The sequence below is a fragment of the Ischnura elegans genome, chromosome 1, assembly GCF_921293095.1.
Source record: "Ischnura elegans chromosome 1, ioIscEleg1.1, whole genome shotgun sequence".
NCBI classification, from domain to species: domain Eukaryota; kingdom Metazoa; phylum Arthropoda; class Insecta; order Odonata; family Coenagrionidae; genus Ischnura; species Ischnura elegans.
This window is the reverse complement of record NC_060246.1, coordinates 82,351,898-82,369,951: the sequence shown is the minus strand read 5'-3', so window position 1 is coordinate 82,369,951 and position 18,054 is coordinate 82,351,898. Positions and strand designations below refer to the sequence as shown.

Sequence of the window (18,054 nt, the reverse complement as noted above, 5' to 3'; positions counted from 1 at the left end):
TGAAGAATAAAATAGCATATTTTAGTGATTAAAAAATTATTATTTTACACAACTACTCATTAAGTATTGCGAGTATTTTTAACGACACTAGTTTTTAGTGGACTCAACACCTACTTGAATTTCATCAGCCTTGCCACTTGAGTCAATGTGAATAATCAAATAGTGACATATTACAATAAAATTTGACAAATAATTGTATTAGCACACTATATTAGTCATTTTAAGATACAAAATTAACGACAGGGGGATAACGGAATAAAATAAGATTTTAATCTGCCACTGTTCAATAAGGTAAATATTAATCTCGCTCAACTAAGTGATTGCAAATTTTCTCAACCGAATACTGATGTAGGCAAAGAAAGTCAATTTGAGAAGCCGATACAGTGTCAAATTTTTTTTCTTTTTTAGTTTCAATACTTATTTGTATGTTCAATCTAAAAATAAATGAAATCATTTTATCAATCATTATCACAGAGGAATAATGGTAGGAATGGCCCGTGAAGAATTATGGAGGAAAGATGTGGGCAGTTTCTTAGGGCTATAACAGCAAAAAAAAGAGAACCAAAGACATTGCATGCTATAGGTCCACGAAAGGGGGGATTTTCAACTATGATAATAAATGTGCTTTTCAGTGACATTCAAGCAGGAGAAATGAAATTAATCACATTGCAAATTCATTTTCCAAGATCTACTCAGAATTTTCTCTTGCGATAAGGTTGGAAAAAAGCATATCACCTAGATTGATAAAAATTTTGAATGGATACATTCATACATTGAATTCAACTATTCCCACATTATAACTCTAATAGTTTTGGGGTTTTCGTTAAAAAGTTTGTTTTATTTCAATCCCAGATGCCTAATTGCTAGATTCCTGTATGCCATCATTGAGCTAGCCCAACACAGCACGCATGCAGAATAGAAGCATGCCTATTGCTTTCAAGTATCTTTCTGAGTTTGACCAAGTAACCTCACCTGGTACATTATTGCTCACACAAAGAATAAATCTATCACAGCAATGAATTGAGAGGAAACTGGAAGAGGTAATTTAGAGCATACTTGGAGACTCAGGGTGACCTGAACATTTTAGAACAATGCAGGCTGTGGCATTACATTGAGGAAACAATGACTAGAAATTAACACAAATGCTTCCAAAAATAAATGCAATCCATGAATCAAATGAGCAAATTGTAAGAGGCAGTCCACATATCCTTTCCTTCATTCCTCTCCCACCAAACTGAGGTCCTAAGCACCTTTGCTCTCCCAAACCCCTACCACCCGATCCCTTTGGCTGCCAGGGGCGTTTACATGCCCAAGTAAAGTAAAAGGTACATTGGGCTCAGTCATGTAGGGCATGCGAGCCAATAGCAGTGGGAAGATGTGCCGACAAGTGGGAGGATCCACCGACAAGTGGGAAGGAGATGACACCACGGTCGGCAGTCGGAGTTTGTACGAACTTGAAGCGACACAATGAAGTGTAAATGTGCCAGAAATGTGAGTTTTTCTTCCCCATGCGATCCCTTCCCTCCTTTCAGTGGACCAGCGGCCTGATGATTAGAGTTCCATGGCTACTTACAAAATTCAGTTTTTTAGTACCCCTGCAGTACACATCTATCCATATATATAAATCTAGGAGCATGCAATAACATTAATTTAGTGAGAAGTAACAAAGCATGCAGCTATGCAAAAGATAAAGTACCAGAATAATTATTCCCTTAACTTTGACAGATTCCTTTTCCAAGACCTAAAGGAAAAACTGGATAAATTAAAATTTTCACTGAATCTCCTGAATTTCAAATCCTCAAATAAATATCATCACTATACCAAGAACATGCCAGAGAAGTGGGCTCAACGCTGATTAGAATTATTCTGATTGGTTTTTATTCCAAACAGTTGATTCGTTACTTAAAATGAGATCGGTATTTGCTATGTTTGAAAATTTTCATTCTGAAGACTCACTACATATATGGGCTGAATTTGTCCTCAAAGTGCAAATTTTTAAACACAACATTCTGATTGAGTCACTAACCCATCATAATCAACCATTCATAATGAAAATCAAGCAGAGTAATTCCAACCAGTGTCACCCCCTCCCCAGGAAAATGCCTCATCTAATTTTATATGCTGGCTGTTAACAGTGTTCTTAGACAGAAACATTGAAGTTCACTGTGCGAGAGAAGTGCACTTAAATGTGGGAGCTATGGCAACCATTGATGCTCTTCAGCCTCACATTCTCACCTCCCTCTATTCCCCTCTCTAGCCACTTGTGCAAGTTATATGGCAAAGCTGGCCACTTCACCCACCAAAGTGACTCGAAGGTTGAGAATGTAAAGATGTATCAACATCCCATGGAATCAGAGTGCTGCCAGTTCTTATAAAACATTCTAAACCAGGGGTCTCCAATTCACTAGGCCACGAGGGCCAAATTCCAAGTTCCGAATCCCCCTGTGGGCCGGATAGCAAATTTGCCGATGACTGAAGTATTTGTTACCAATGTCTACTGAAGTATCCAGTGGCGAATTTCTTATTTACGAACAGTTGAAGGCAACTTTGACGTGCAGTACAGCGATGATGTGCTCCTAACGGTGTCTCACAGAGTTAAACGAACGAGAATCGCGTGCTACTTGAAACAAGTGCGCGGGCCGGATGAAAGCCCTCCGCAGACCGTATTTTGGAGACCCCTGTTCTAATCAATTCTCCTTTAAAACTTCAAGTGAATTCCTGAAATTTCCAAATAGTTCACATAAAAATTTATACCTCTCAAATTTCCTCCACAAATGTAGGTTAAATGGCACTTTAATAATGAGCAATTACTGAGTGCTGTGATAGTTTGCCAATGGAGATAGTCTTGAGGATCTATCATTCTGCTATAAAATCACTCAAGTTCAATGAACATAATTGATGATGATGGGTATGCTGAATAGAGTCGAATCCTCATAATTGAAGAATTAATGAGATTGTATTCTACAGAATTCTAAACTCTTTACGTGAAAAATCAAAGATTCACTTAAATTTCCATCTTTTAAATTGATTTCCATGTTTTCCATCTTAGATCCATTTACCTTTCACTTTCAATTTATTATGCCTTTCATGAGCTGATTTACAGGGGAGAAAAGAGGGCACGTGCTCCCCACCCAGACGCTTAAAAAATAGACAAAATTTTTTATATGGTTATCATTACTTTCATTTTGGTTTGTGTGTTATAGAGCCTCAATCATCTATTTTCATATTAAAATAAAGAGAATATTTTGTACAGTAATTGTTGTATCTTGTTTTTAATCTCAAGTATGAGAAGGTTGTTTGCCTATCAGACCCTTACACTAACCCCCCAGAAACAAATCCTGGACCCGCCCCTGATGCCTTCCTAAATGCTTATAAATCATGCAATACTACCAAAAGCTCTCTCCCTTCCTGATACCTTCCCAATGTAGAGAGTTAGGATATTCACAATTAATGAAAACTACATAAAAGGTAGTGAAAACTTCAACCTGTAAAAGTGCTACAGTTCAAAGGGCAATGTAAATATTAATTTGCACATGAAAGCATACTTGTAAATAATAATTTAATGAAAAAATTCTGAAATAGTTTCTTAAATTATTGTCTCCATCCTTTGAATTAATATAAAATCCCAACAATAGTAGTATCTGATAATATAATTTAGAGTGTAATAAAGTCAATCAAATGGAAAATTTTATATTATACATATTTAAAAAACATTTATTTAAAAAGCCATGCAAATATTAAATATAATGCTATTGAAGTCTAGGTTCAAAAAAGTAGACGAACTGAAAAAATATTCATAAAAATTTACAGAAGTGAAATTTAAAAAATGCAAACAACATCGTTTTTTTAATTTGTTCCCTATTTGAGGAGAAGTATGTTCGTAAGAAATCAGAGACAGTGGATGATATTATCAATGAAATGAAAAATAGGATGAATTATTATGAATCACCGTTCATTATGATAATTGGAAATTTGATGGGCTAATGGAGTTTAGCTGGAGGATAGAAGGCTGATTACTAAGGCACATTATGGCAATTTACAGACAAAGATGACTACAGATATCAACAACAATGAGAGGGTACATTGATGACATACCTTATGAGAACTGCAAATTAATTCACTTGGTTTAAACCTACAATTGCAGCAGAACTACACACAGAAATATTTCCCATGACTACGGGAGAGTCAATAATGAAAGGTTCTCCTCAATTTATTTCATTGATAATTCAAAAACACTCCTCACATTATTCTGCAAAGGTAGGGGTAACTGATATCATAGAGAAAAAAAATCAAAGCTATGAGCTGAAGAAAACTCAGAGTATACAAAAAAATTTCTGTGGATGAAAAAATACAGGAGGTGAATGAGTGGCTCTATCAATTACATTCATAAAAATCGAAAATAGGATACTGTTATTTCAACTAAAACTTTAATGGTGACAATTTTTTTAAAAATAACCATTAATGAAAAATATTATAGACATGAAGAAACAGAGTAAGAACTTGTGGATATTAATACATTCACTGCAGCTAAAAATCTGCGTGGCCATACAGTAAGCTGCAATTAAACTTAAGATGAAAAATGACCCTAATGCTCGGAGAAGTATGCTTGGTATCAAACTACATCCAGAGCCAGACCTTAAAGATTCCAACCTCTGCGGTGAATGTATTAATAATTGAGAAACTCCAGAGTGAAGATAGTACATTAGAGTTCATCAGATTTAGTTACACCAGAGTGATTTTTGGGTGATAAATTGTAACTCTACTCTTAAGAGAATTATGATGGTAAAAGTACAAGTACAGTTGGGTTTAATCAGACGGTTACAACAAATATTTACTTCTGAAAGAATCATTCAAATGTAACAACAATCTCCTCTGATAATATCAGAAAGGAAGGCAAGATCAAAAAATTCAGAAATCTAATTTAATAGAATAGATTATTTCTTCAAACAAGACAAATGTAACATTTCTCATCAGCTGAATGAGGGATTGCCATTCAAACTCGCTCCATTATCAGCATGCTCCTTTGAGATTCGCAAAATAATTTCTTTTGTTCCTGGGGAAAAATTACCTGATACGAGGTAAGTACTTTACGTGATTAATTTTCAGTTACGTATTTTTTTACCTTGAATCCAACTCAAATTAGCTTGGATGTAGCTGAGCTACTTGGGATAACTACAACATGGTGTTTTGCTAATTTTCAGGGGCAATACATATTTGGAAGTCGCTGATTTCACCTGATTGCCCGTATATACACGAAAAATTTCGCACACCAAGGCTTGTTTAAAAGTTTGGTGAGCTGTAACTGAGCGAAAACAAGATGAATAAAAAACTTGGTAAATTTCACATACATGTACCATTTGGAAGAGTGATTTTGTCACTGTGCAACTTCATCTGATGATGTCACACTGAGACGAGATTGGTCATTCAGAGTTATGTGTATGTGAAATTTACAAATTTTTTCTGCAAAATGAAGCAATTTCACCTAGTGATGCCTTAAACTATTGACTAATACACATTGGATTCAAGCTGACCTGATATGAAAACAGGCCAATCAAGTTTACTCTGATCAGCTGTTATTTTCCTTATGGATGTTTTTCATTTACATGTAAAATGTAAAAACTGACTCTTTCAAACATGTTTTATGCAAGGGTTAAAATTTAATGTTATAAAGACTTTCAATGCTAAATATTGAAGAAAAGAAAATGTATAATAACCAAGCGAATGATAAGCAAAGAGACTGCATTTACACCACCTATGTCTTCATTAGCTGAGGATAATGTAAATAAAGGACTGACCAGTATATGAAATACGTATAAATCATTTATCTTTGCGGAAGCCAACAGTGCTCAACAGATCAAGAAATAAACCATTTCTATAGAGTCTTTCTTACCCTTAGCCTGTCTTCAACCTAAATTCGTAAAAAAAAATCTTCATAGGGATTTGATTTTTAAATGCCATTATTACATGATGAATTTTGATTGAATATGTTTGTCATTCCAAACATTTTCAACAGACCTAGAAGAGCAAAAAGCAGCTGTCATAAAGTTATCTTGGGAAAATTAGAACATAAGCATCCAGTAACCCAGGAAAAGCTATCTCAAGTTTCAAACAGTAGCGATGTCACTAATACACCATGCTAATTAAACATTATGTGACCATCATGTTTTCAATGATTTCAACACAGTATTTAGCATATTATTTTGCTTTTGCAACCAGGCACATGGCACTTAGCAAAGTCAGCAGTTGGCATTGGTCAAAACATTACAAATAATAGTTGGACATAAATTTAAAATACAAAAAAGAGCAAAAAAATTTTTGGCACAAAAAACATACCTATATTCTTTTCAGGGTTATAAAATGTATGCTAAGACCAGTTTCAATGATATTAAATATATTCTACCACTGCTGACAGTGGATTTACTTGAGGCATTTTGTGAATCGGCCCAGCCTGTCCCCTTCCATGCAGAACTCTCCTCTTTGACTCACAATAAGGCCTATGCTGTTACATTTTCTCTAAAAATCATATTCTCTTCCTTCCACTCACACATAAGTATGTACCTAAATTTCCTCCTGTTAAAGCAATTTTTAGCATTCCCACCCCAACCAGTAAGTAATCTCAGTCTCCTCAGTATATCCTCCAGAAGTTTCCTCTCCCCATTGTGTTCAGCACTTCCTCTTTCCATTTCCCTCAATCAATTTGTCCTACTACATTCTCCTCCATAACTATATCTTATATGCCAGCAGTTTTTTCTCATCCTCTTCTATCAGCATCTATGTTTCCCCACTAAATTACTACAATCCAGATCGGACTCTTCACTAGCCTTTCGCTTGCACTTTTCCCTAAGAATTTTCTCATCTGCTCTATCCCACTTTTGCTAATGCAATTCTCTTTTACCTTTACTGCTTTAGCTGTTTTCCTCAAAGGCATGGTCCAAAGAAAGCAACATTACCACCTGCTAATGGTTGTATCTATCTACATTTATGAGAAACCTCATACCCCTTGCCTGTGATACTTCACAAAATTGCATAACTTCAACAACAATACATTACAAAAATAAGTTAGGAAAAAATTCCAAAATTATCCTTAAACAAATTTAGTTGGTGCTTGCAGAATGTTTATGGTATAACTATTTTCTTGAACAACTAATTTATCAGTTTTTCATCATGCGGTGAGTGGAATGTGATGGAACATGATTGAAAAATTTTTTGGAAAGTATTTCACAAATATTCTTCCAATTTGTTGTATTAAAATTTGACACAAAAAATATGAAACCAAGTTGTGCAACACTATATCAACGAAAAAGGTAGTAATATAAACAGAAACCAATTAATATTTAAGATACATATCAGACAGTTTGACTTTTAGGGGCTAAGTGCTGAATGAACTGAAACTTCTTCATATTGCGTTAGGATTTGCAGCAATAAAGAAAAGAGCTTTTGATGATAAGCCAGCAGAAAATTCAAAATTAAGCAAACACATAAATGATTATCATTCCCCCTAATAATTACCGTAACGATAGAGTCATGAAAAGCAGAGTTTATCCAGGAATTGAAATCATATAATAATCAGGACATCAAGGTGCTTCACTAACTGCCTAGTACACAATGATTTAACAAATGATATTGTACATAAGGTATTACTCTTTCAAACTGAATAAATTTATTAAATCAACTGAAATAAAATTTAATATATAAGATTGTTGCATAAAATAAAAATCAAAACAAAAAACATCATAATTCAAGTTATAAAAAGATGAAAATTCTAAAAGATATCATAATTTAAATTTTGGTAAGGGAACAATAACTCCCAAAGAATTGAATATTTTGTGTCTAATAGTATTAACAAATCCGATTTACAGGCAATTGAAAAAAAAATGTGTTTGATTTGAGTCCTTCAGATTTGGCCTCAACAGAAATCTCTAATTGACATCAATTTCTACACTTTTGATAATTTTTAAATGATAAATAAAGATTCGTAGTCCCAATTACTTCATACACTGAAAATTCTGCAATAATATCTAAACTTAAGAGATAAAAGAAGTCTTACAGGAAAATTATTATTTTCTTTAAATCATGGTCAAAAATTGGATGAAAGCAATGCTGCTTTCAAAGCATATAGCTCTCTTGAGATGATATACATTGAGATGGTATTGTGTAGCTAAAATCAGTCATATTCAAGTAATACCAATGAATATCAATCCGATTCACTCAAACAAATTTGTGATAAGTGCGTTTGAATTCCCTTCAATAGCACTCCAAGGGCGTACTAATGTACCATTTGCAGTGTAAATTGTACAAGGCAATAAATAGAGACTAGGCATGCATAAATTATGTCAAAATTTTTCGACTGAAAATGTATTAAAAACTTTTCTTAGAGAGAAATCATCATAATAATCAAGAAGACATTCAGGATGAAAACTCAATTAATGGTTAAGTTTATACGCAGTCTTTTACTTTCTCAACATATATTCATCGTGATATTTTGACTGAAAACTTACCACTTGGAATAAAATATAATGTTTATCATTGTAACAAACAGTGCACTCCATCAATCAGCCATTAAGGCAGAACTATGGCTTACCTATTTTATAAAAATTTTAACGAGGCTTTTTTGCAATGTTTCTAAACAAAATCAGTTCACACACAAAAGGTAGTATAAAACATTGACTAGATGTCCACAAACATAAATAACAGAGGTAGTCACGTTTAAAAGACATCACAAAACTTGGTAGCAGTTCACAAAAACTTCCATTAAGGTAATTACAAAATTTTCTGCCTCAACACTGTGCATACACATGTGCGTGAAGGTTACAAAAAAAAAGCTCACGGCTCAATGGCAACAGTATTTCTTCACTCATGCATATAACATTATTGGAATTGTGCTTTTAAAGCCTTACAAAGGTGAAAAAAATTATTAACGAGCAACCTTCTTAAGGCTTTGTGTTTCTGTATCAACTGAACAGTCAATTAGTCTTGCACTGATTTCACCCACCTCCCTATCCTCGTCATCTATTGCAGCATTTTCATCTCCTTTAACAGCAGTGTTGTAATCTGCTGCTGCAGATGTAAGTTGTTTAGTTGTCTTTTCCATACTTTTACTGCTATTACTTGAGTCTCCTCGAGTTGTCTCTCCTTCAGGCAAAACTACTTTTGTGCCACGTGATGAATGAGGTGACTTATGCTTTGAAGATGGGATCATCTGATGCTCTTTCTGAGTTGGAGGGGTCTGGGGTCGCACCACACATACATACACGGGTCTATATAGTACAACAGTGTCTCTTGAGCCATCATGTTGCCCTCCATCGTAGACTTGGCCAAGAAGAAATTCTGGTCCTATATAAGAGCCTCCTTCCACATGCTCTGAAGCAGTTTCTGTAAATATATATTTTTCCACATTACACAATGATAGAATAAAAATATGACATCTAAGAGTACAGCATGTACGCTAGAAAAAGAGAATACCCTAAGTTTAATTCCTCATCATCTCACTGAAAAAAATCAAGAACCCAAAGCAAATAAATTACTTGTAAATAAAATACATTATGTAAGTTGATCTGAATCTGCTCTTTTTTTGTGCAAAATGATAAAAACTTAATTATTTGTTCAAATATCACCAAAAATTGCGTTAAGAAACCTCTTCCATCCTTGCTTTCAATCAAAAAATTAAAGCAGCACTTAAAGAATGTTCTATAGGTAACAAAAAAGGTCCACCATAATACTGGATGACTCAGCTGTTCAGTGTTTCCAAGCGTGAAATTCTCATTTGAATTGTTCAACCCAAGTTCCATGTTTTCCACCCATCTCCACTCAGGGGCACAGTGAAGAATTAAGGCTAGGGGGGGTTTTAGGCACAAATAATACTTAGGGGTGTGGGGGTATTGCATACATGCCAGGGTAAGCAGGCGTTGCGGGGGCCCTCCTTTAGAAAAATTTTAAGAAAAATGATTCAAAATGGCGAGTTTTACGGCCTTCTGATGGATATTTGATTAATCCTAACACTATTCTATAAGAAATACTGATCCAAATAAGTAAAATGGATTAAACTTAAAAATTTCTCTGAGCTCTGGGGGGGGTTTTAACCCCCAAAACCCCCCCTAGCTGCGCCACTGTCTCCACTAACATGGTTACCTATTGGAGGTCAATAAAATCATGATACACATTGAGGGTAGTGATGGAATAGAGAAAAATACAATAATGCACTATTCAAATGATAATTCAGAGAAGTGTGGAAAAATGGGAATTTTTATATGCTTCAGTGGTCTTACAAAGACTAATAAAGTTTTACATTTTCTCTTAAGATCATCAACTGATGGGTAAAATTTGCAGGATATAAGTTGAATAAAGATGAATGAAAACTTAACTTTTAGAATTGTAGCAAACAAAATTCCAAGTTGTATAACATTGAATGAAAATCACAGGTACAGAATAACATGTTTTTACTTGAAATGTCCAGTAAATACTATGGATTAGAGTGGGTAAATTTTTTTAAATTTTGTGCAGTGAAAAACAACTTATTAATTACACACGGCAGAGTTGGGTCAAAAAGAACGAACTGCCAAAACGAACTCTTCACTGAAATGAACTGGTTATAAAATGTACAGTTCTCTAAAACTCTCAGTTCACTGTTCATGACTGCACAACACTTGCGGCGAATTGGGTCCAACAGGTATGCTCACCAAGAGGTATTTTGAACTGCAGCTTACTCCATCAAGTGCATGGTGGCTACAACAGATGGCGGGTAAGATGCAGACCATTGAAAACTACCGAAGTGCGTTATAGACGACCGAGCCCCTTCCCTTCTTTCTCTACCATTCCCCTCCGTCCACGAAAACCAACAGGATAGCTGCTGAACGGTTCGAATGCCCTAATATTTCAAATGGGTGTTCAAAATATTAGGTTCGTTTTAGCCCTTAGTTTTCTCTGGGTGTTTATTTCTTGGAGGCTGTTCTTTTCCCCAAAGCGTTCATCTTGCGGAGGGTATTTATTTCTTGGAGGGCGTTCATTTCTCGGAGGACATTCATTTATCGGAGGGCGTTCTTTTTTGGAGGCCATTCGTTTCTTTTGGCTGTTCATTTGGGATCTTGCATTCATTTTGATTTCGTGTTCATTTGAACATTTGCATTCGATGAACATGATACGATGGTTAAGGTTCGCAGTCAATTTACACGTCAGTTATCCGTTCGTAATTTGTGCTATGGTTCAAAGTTAATTTAAATATTAGTTAATACTTAATTTTGATTAGTAATATTAATGCAAAAATCTATTTCAGCAAACGGAAAAGTTAAACAAAAATTGTTTAATAACCTATGTTACATCCACTATATATTTTATTATAAAATTATTTGTAAATTAAATAACTTTTAACTGGGTTAATCTACAATTTACCGTGCATTGCTTTAAGAGGTCTGAACTGATGATTTTGGGAAACAAAAATTTGGCTTCAACTTTCCCCAAATTACTTGTTTGTTGTGTAATTATTCATTGAAGGGGAAGCATGGCTTCTCTCTCCTACGGCGATTTTATTTGATGATACATATTAGGTTTTCCACGTCGTGACATTTTATGTATTTCATTGTGTCCACTTAATTGCACATAAATACACCTCAAAAGGGCTAACTTTTTCTTTGCTTTCCACGCTTAACATTTAAATACATATGTTACAGAATTCCATGGGTGTAACATATTTTACTAATTTTTTAATAATAAAGACTGAAACAAATAAGGTCACACTCTGACAATTGATGGTAAATAATAAAAAGTGTACACAAGGTTTTAGTAAAAAAACAGCACTCAAAACACAGAGAAGATTAAAATGCAATAGAAACAATCAGAATACTATCTCACCATAAGTTATAGTAGGCTGTTGCTTTGAATTTGGAATCCTGAATGGAACTGTGGCAATAGTAACAGGGAAATGCATGTGAAGATCTTCCCCAGACTTCTCAAATTCTAAGTTAACCTGAAATAGATATGAATAAATCTAAATTCAAAATCTTTTCTTCATATTTCATAAAAAATCACATGAGAGGTACATACCTTCAACACGTAATAAATTTGCATGAGACGGCATACACCTAGGAGAGTAGGAGGCATTATAGGTACCACAAGATGAGGGGCTGAGTCCCAGACAGCTCGTGTCCCAGGAAGTACTGGGTCACCTCGATATTCCAGAGATAATCTTTCCAACTCTTTACCAACTCCTAGGACACCTCTTTCCACAAAAAACTCGACAAACTGACAGATAAAAGATGTAAACTTAGTCAAAATAAATGGAATCATGATCAAGAGAAGGGACACTTGTTCAAGAAAACAAGGTATCATTATAATTTAGGTTATGCCTTGTAACATTTATAGGGAACTTTGGTAAATGTGGCATTGCCAAAGGTTTGTTAAAGAAAAGGAGGATTGTTGAGAGAGATTTGGAAGGACTCATTTAGACCATAAGTTTATTGAATTGAATAAGAGACATAAATTTATTTTAAAGAAGGTTTCTAGTGACCTATGGCATAACATAAATACTTTAAAACTTATAGCTGTTACAAAACAAAGCATTCTGAGGCCAAAAATTGATAGTTAACATTTTGAACACTAACCTGTAAGAGTTTCACTTTGAGCCGCACTTCTTCTTCACCCTGATTATCCACATCAGCTTTTAATTTGATACTCTCACCACATACGTATGCAGAGCGCTCTAATTTGGCACGTAATACCACAGGTCCTTTTTCACAGCATAAGCAACAAGTAGTTCTTTTGTCATGTCCCACCATTGGTTTCTAAAAGTATATTAACATAAAAATCAGTGCCTTAAAGCAAATGAATTACTGAAAAGATCAGGAAATTCAAAGCATTATTATTGAATTCCCTCTGAATCAACACAATACGTATTATTCATTGTGTTTCCTTTCTCATAAGCTACAGCCATGAAGCAATATTAAAGTCTGTGGGTCTGAATGCTCACTAGGGCTGATCTTATGATATAAATGTTCCACAAAGCACAGCCAAAACTAGGTCGATTAAAGCAGAAATGTAATCAAAATAGAGGCCAATCCTATTGACAAGCATTCATCAAAAATGCCGTAGAAATGGATGTCAAATGCTAATTCAAGTAGAATTATTTCAATAAGAATTACAGCATACAATTTGATGAAGGAGAATGCTAATTTATCTGTAAATGAATAATACTATAGAACTGAGTTAACACAAATACATTCTGCTTTTACACAGCAAACATTTAGAGCTTCACAGAGCTATCACACAGAAAAATACCAAACCCTGGGCAAGGTCAAGGATAGGAAATTTCAATAGTATTTCACTAGGAGAGGGGGCAAATTTTGGGGTGGAGGATTCATTAGGAAGAGGTGCACTTAAGACTACATCTCTCAAGCATTCCAGAGGGGTTGGAACACCTCGAGCACCCCAATGTCTATGGACTTGACAATTGGAGACAAAATCTTGGTACAATGCCACATTTTGGTTGTGCAATTTTTATATAATTTCATGGGTTGGCACAGGTTAAAGGAACCAGTGGCATAACTAAGAGTATGCTTTGGAGGGAATGGGATGGCCTGAGGTGGTGACCTCCCCTCACAGGCAACAGATGGTATGGGAAAATGTTTGAAACATTATATGCATGGAAATACATTTTACATCATTTTGGCAAAAAAATTTAACTTTAAGCAGATGCAGTTATTACGTGTCAAAACTAGACAACAGTTCTACATATTTTATTTTATTTCTCTGAGGCTTTGGGGGGGAGATCTATCCCCTCATCCACCCCTTTAGTTACACCACTGGTAGGAACAATAGTGAAGTCCATAACTTTTTGAGCAATTAACCCCCAACTGAAAGAAGTAGAGTGGAAATGATTGGAGTGATCATTCTGGTGAAGTAGCACTGACCGTCCAGATTAAGAGAAGATTAGACTCGTCAAAAATGGCAAATTAGGAAAGAAGTAGTGGAAACTCAACATGGGACTAAATGATGAAATTAGAAAACGATATAAAATTTACCCTTCCACGATGGCTGTCTCTCATCATCATTACAAAGCTGAACTCTGATACATTAATAATGCACTATATGTGCTATGATATTTAATGTATGTCAATTTGATTTGATTTGCAATTAAATTTAATTATCTGCAATAAAATGGGTTTGATAACAAGTATTAAAGTTCACTTAATACATGCTGAAAGGAAATCAGGTAAATCTCTCTGCGCATTGAGGGACGCATGCATATAAGGATAAATTTTTTTGTTGTTGCAGACATACAGGATACAATTAGGGCTCGAATTTCTTTTGGCTATTCTACAAAATGAACAATCATGTGCAAGGTCATTCCCACGATCATGTACGTGAACATCATTCACCATGTTAAATGGAAAATGCGGCAAATGTTCCATCATGCACAAGAAATTAGAGCATGTTCCATGTGCCACATAGCAAACTGTATTGTTCTCCATCACCTAAATAAAAATTCTGCTCTCCAACAAAGGTGGAAAATTGCGATTTGAGCAACTTATCCCAAGGTATGACAAATCACATTGAAAATATCTCCCTTTTGCATTCAAAAAAGTTCCAGAGATAGTAGAGCCATAAGTTTTGCAAAAAGAGAACTTTGCAAAGACAATGCTCGCTAATAGGTGATTTCAGTGACATCATTTGAGCAGGGTTAACGATATGGAGCACTGATGAGAGAAATGATGTCATAAAAAGAGGGGTAATTTTACGTAGATGCTGAATTCCCATGGGTAAAAGCTAAATTCTTAACTCTATAGGCTCTATGGCAGCAAATAAAATGTTCAACATAGACTCGGAGACATATTTTCACTATTCGTGACAAAAAATTTGGAAATATTTTCATTATAATATCCCATTCTATTTCTCACAATGATGAATGAGTAAAAATCACACTTTGCAGTGAAATAAAATAAAGAAGTAGATTACATGATATGAGAGGGGTGATAACAATAGAAAGACACCAAATTCCTGAGGAATAACTGTAACATAGAAGGTTAGGTTAATTGGAGATATTTACCAAGTACTGCTCATCCATGCAATCAATATGAGGACCAATAATGGTAAAATATTTCATACCCTGAGGTGGTGATGCATACGGTATATCCACAGTTACCTAGAAAGGAATTTGCGTAAATATGTCATTGAAAGAAGCTTTCAAGCAGGTATAGCTGTGTATGCATTGATAAATTACACATAATTTTTGCATGTTTCCCAAATAGGTAATTTATTTTTGGACAGTAATTAAACAGAAGAATAAAAAAAAAGAATCATTAGTAAAATTTACCTTGATGTAGTAGCGGATGTACCCAGGCTTACTTTCAAATGAAGAAGGCAATGAACTCTCAGGCAGTTGAAATTTAAAGGGAAATTTATGCAGTCCTCGAGGCAAGATGGGAACATTTCCTTCAGGTTTGTCTTAAATGTGGGATTAAAAAAAACGAGATAAAAATTATAACATTATCATCAAGGTCACTTTATAAAGCTTAATACTAAGGCTTTAAGATTCATAAACTAAAGTCATTGCATCACATCTGAATTTAATGGCTAATAAAACTTTTTTAAATAAGTTTTTAACTGCAATTTACAGTAGGAATAAGACTAATGGCATAAAAATTTAATATCAAGAATGATTTTAAAATATTGCAGTGGAAAATTTCAATACATTTAAGTGCATAGCTAGAATTCCATATAGTTGACCTTTGATATGTTTCTTACCCTTTCCCCAAATGATAGTACGGTCATCAATGAAGTATTGGTCATCTTTAACGGTTCTCCTATCCCCACTGACAACTACTTTCCACTCTGCATGAGCTTTTCCTCGAAGTACAACACGTACAGCTACCAATGAAAGTACACAAGTTTTTAAAAATAAAATAAAAATGGCCAACAGAGATAATATCAATTATATATACTGTGGTATTTATTTAAATGTGGAATAAAATATACAATTTTATTCCACATTTAAAATGCCACAGAAAAATATGTATGAAAAGACATTCATTTCTGATGCTGGAAAGGGATTTGAATGGACAACTTAAGCCAGAAACAAAAAAATATGTTATACGTTTTACTAAAATTAAAGGTTCACTATCAAATTTAATACAAATTTTTCTAATATAAAATATTTTATGCTATACGTAAATATTTCAAGAAAGTATTTTACCAGGCTATAATTTACTTTGACTTAAAGTGAAAAACTTGAAGATAAATCTAATGAAAATCATCAAAGATGGAGTCTAAATTCACAAGATATGGAAAGGTTGTTTCTTATTTTCCTCATACTGTACAAGGTAAACTACTGACCAAAGGTGGGAGGTGGACTTATGCATACTCGCTCACTCCCTAAAAATGCTGGTGAGGAATTTTTTCTGGCTTTAACCTAACCTTGAAACACACAATATCACAAAAATCCTGTTTCAAGGTGAACAGAAAGAGGTACAGATCAATAAAGGCAGTTATTTTGCATGGTGATTACTCAGAAAGTACAAAATACAAAGCTTGGGACTAATTAATGAACTATTCCACCAATTCAACTGCAATTGATTCTTCTGTAAACTTTTAATTCCAATAAAAATTTGTTGAAACGGCCAATATTCTTTCTTAAGAGTATCACCATCCCTCAAGGCAAAATGAATAGGACCATGGTCTTGGTTGAGTGCACTCAAAATTGTTGCAGAACATCAATAGGAACTACAAATAAGTGACATTTTAATTTTATCACCAAAATGTCTACATTCGCAGAAAGTATGACCATCCTCAGGTAGTCCCACCCACCCAGCATTAACTGTGGCACAAAAAATAATTCTACTATGAAGTTACCTCCTGATTTCCAAGCACAAAATTTAATGTCAACACAAAAAACACAGATAGTCTTTTAAGAGCTGTGCCTAATGCTCAACAATTATTTCGGATAACGAAGCCTAATATGTATTATAATTCCAATGGAGGAAATGAATGGTTCATTCCTGAAGGGTAGTTTAAAGCAAGGGGAATACATTTTAAAACTCCAACAGAGAGATATTTCTTGTTACGATGATGAGGGTTGAAAACGAAGAGTGAGATGATGATCTATATTCATCTTAGAGATTAAAATAAAAATAAATCAATGCTAACATTGAGGCATTGTGAAAATATTTTCCGTATCATCATATAAGGAGCAGATGAGAAATTTTATTGAATTGGTTCAATTGATGAAAATGAAAATATAGATAATGAATAAAAATAGTGATAATAATTCATATGACGATGATTTCCTTTGCATTTGCTTCCCATTGAGATTTATACATTGCAGATTTGAACCCTATTTTTAAAGGTAAACCATCAAATTTTTATTTTAAAAATCGTATATTTATAATGTACACCCATTCAAAATTTTAATTCTACATTAAAATCGCCTTTTTGAAATTGAAAACAAAAATGTCTTAAACTATGGTGCAAGATACAAATGTACATTATCAACTTTTCTTCCATATTTCGTTATGTTTCTAAATACAGTTGACCTATGACCGTGTATAATTGCTAGTGTCCACTTGACGCAATAAAGAATGCGACAATTGACTATCCATTTAGCTACAAAATGATCAAATGCTACCCAAAATACATTCGTTTAGGCGTGACTCACCTCGTAACTTGAAGTTTTCTACTGTGTCTAATACCACGTGGCCTGCAAGTGTTTCCCCGGCGTAATACATCTCCCTTTCAAGCCTAATGTCAAATTCTCTAATGTAATCCATTTTTTTACCAATAAACTGAATGCAACTTAGAAACTACCCAGGTTTTAACATTCCTTCACTCTAAATTTGTTACTGCGTTCCAAGATTACCAAATGTCAATACAGCTTTCCATATCTATCGCTGCCGAGGATTTCTAACATATTTCGGATATGGGACGAAATGTTCACACATTTTAAAAGAACAACACATAACTCAGTATAGGAGAATATCAAACACGACAAAAACAAACACAACCGCAGGGCCGTTATAATACGTCCTTCGAGGTCATGAGTTCTATCGACCGAAGTTCTGCCGCGCGAATCGA

The 18,054-nt window shown here is 34.4% G+C and overlaps 1 protein-coding gene across 1 annotated transcript; it reads right to left on the bottom strand.

The window, feature by feature from the left end:
* Window positions 1-5,987: 5,987 nt before the first annotated feature.
* LOC124164599 (arrestin domain-containing protein 2-like) lies at window positions 5,988-18,054 on the bottom strand. The gene is made up of 8 exons (XM_046542013.1): window positions 17,639-18,054; window positions 15,733-15,855; window positions 15,302-15,432; window positions 15,035-15,130; window positions 12,594-12,773; window positions 12,037-12,234; window positions 11,845-11,959; window positions 5,988-9,372 (listed from the first exon to the last, which is right to left on the bottom strand). The coding sequence occupies exons 1-8, from the start codon at window positions 17,748-17,750 to the stop codon at window positions 8,915-8,917; spliced, it is 1,413 nt and encodes a 470-aa protein (XP_046397969.1). The 5' UTR covers window positions 17,751-18,054; the 3' UTR covers window positions 5,988-8,914.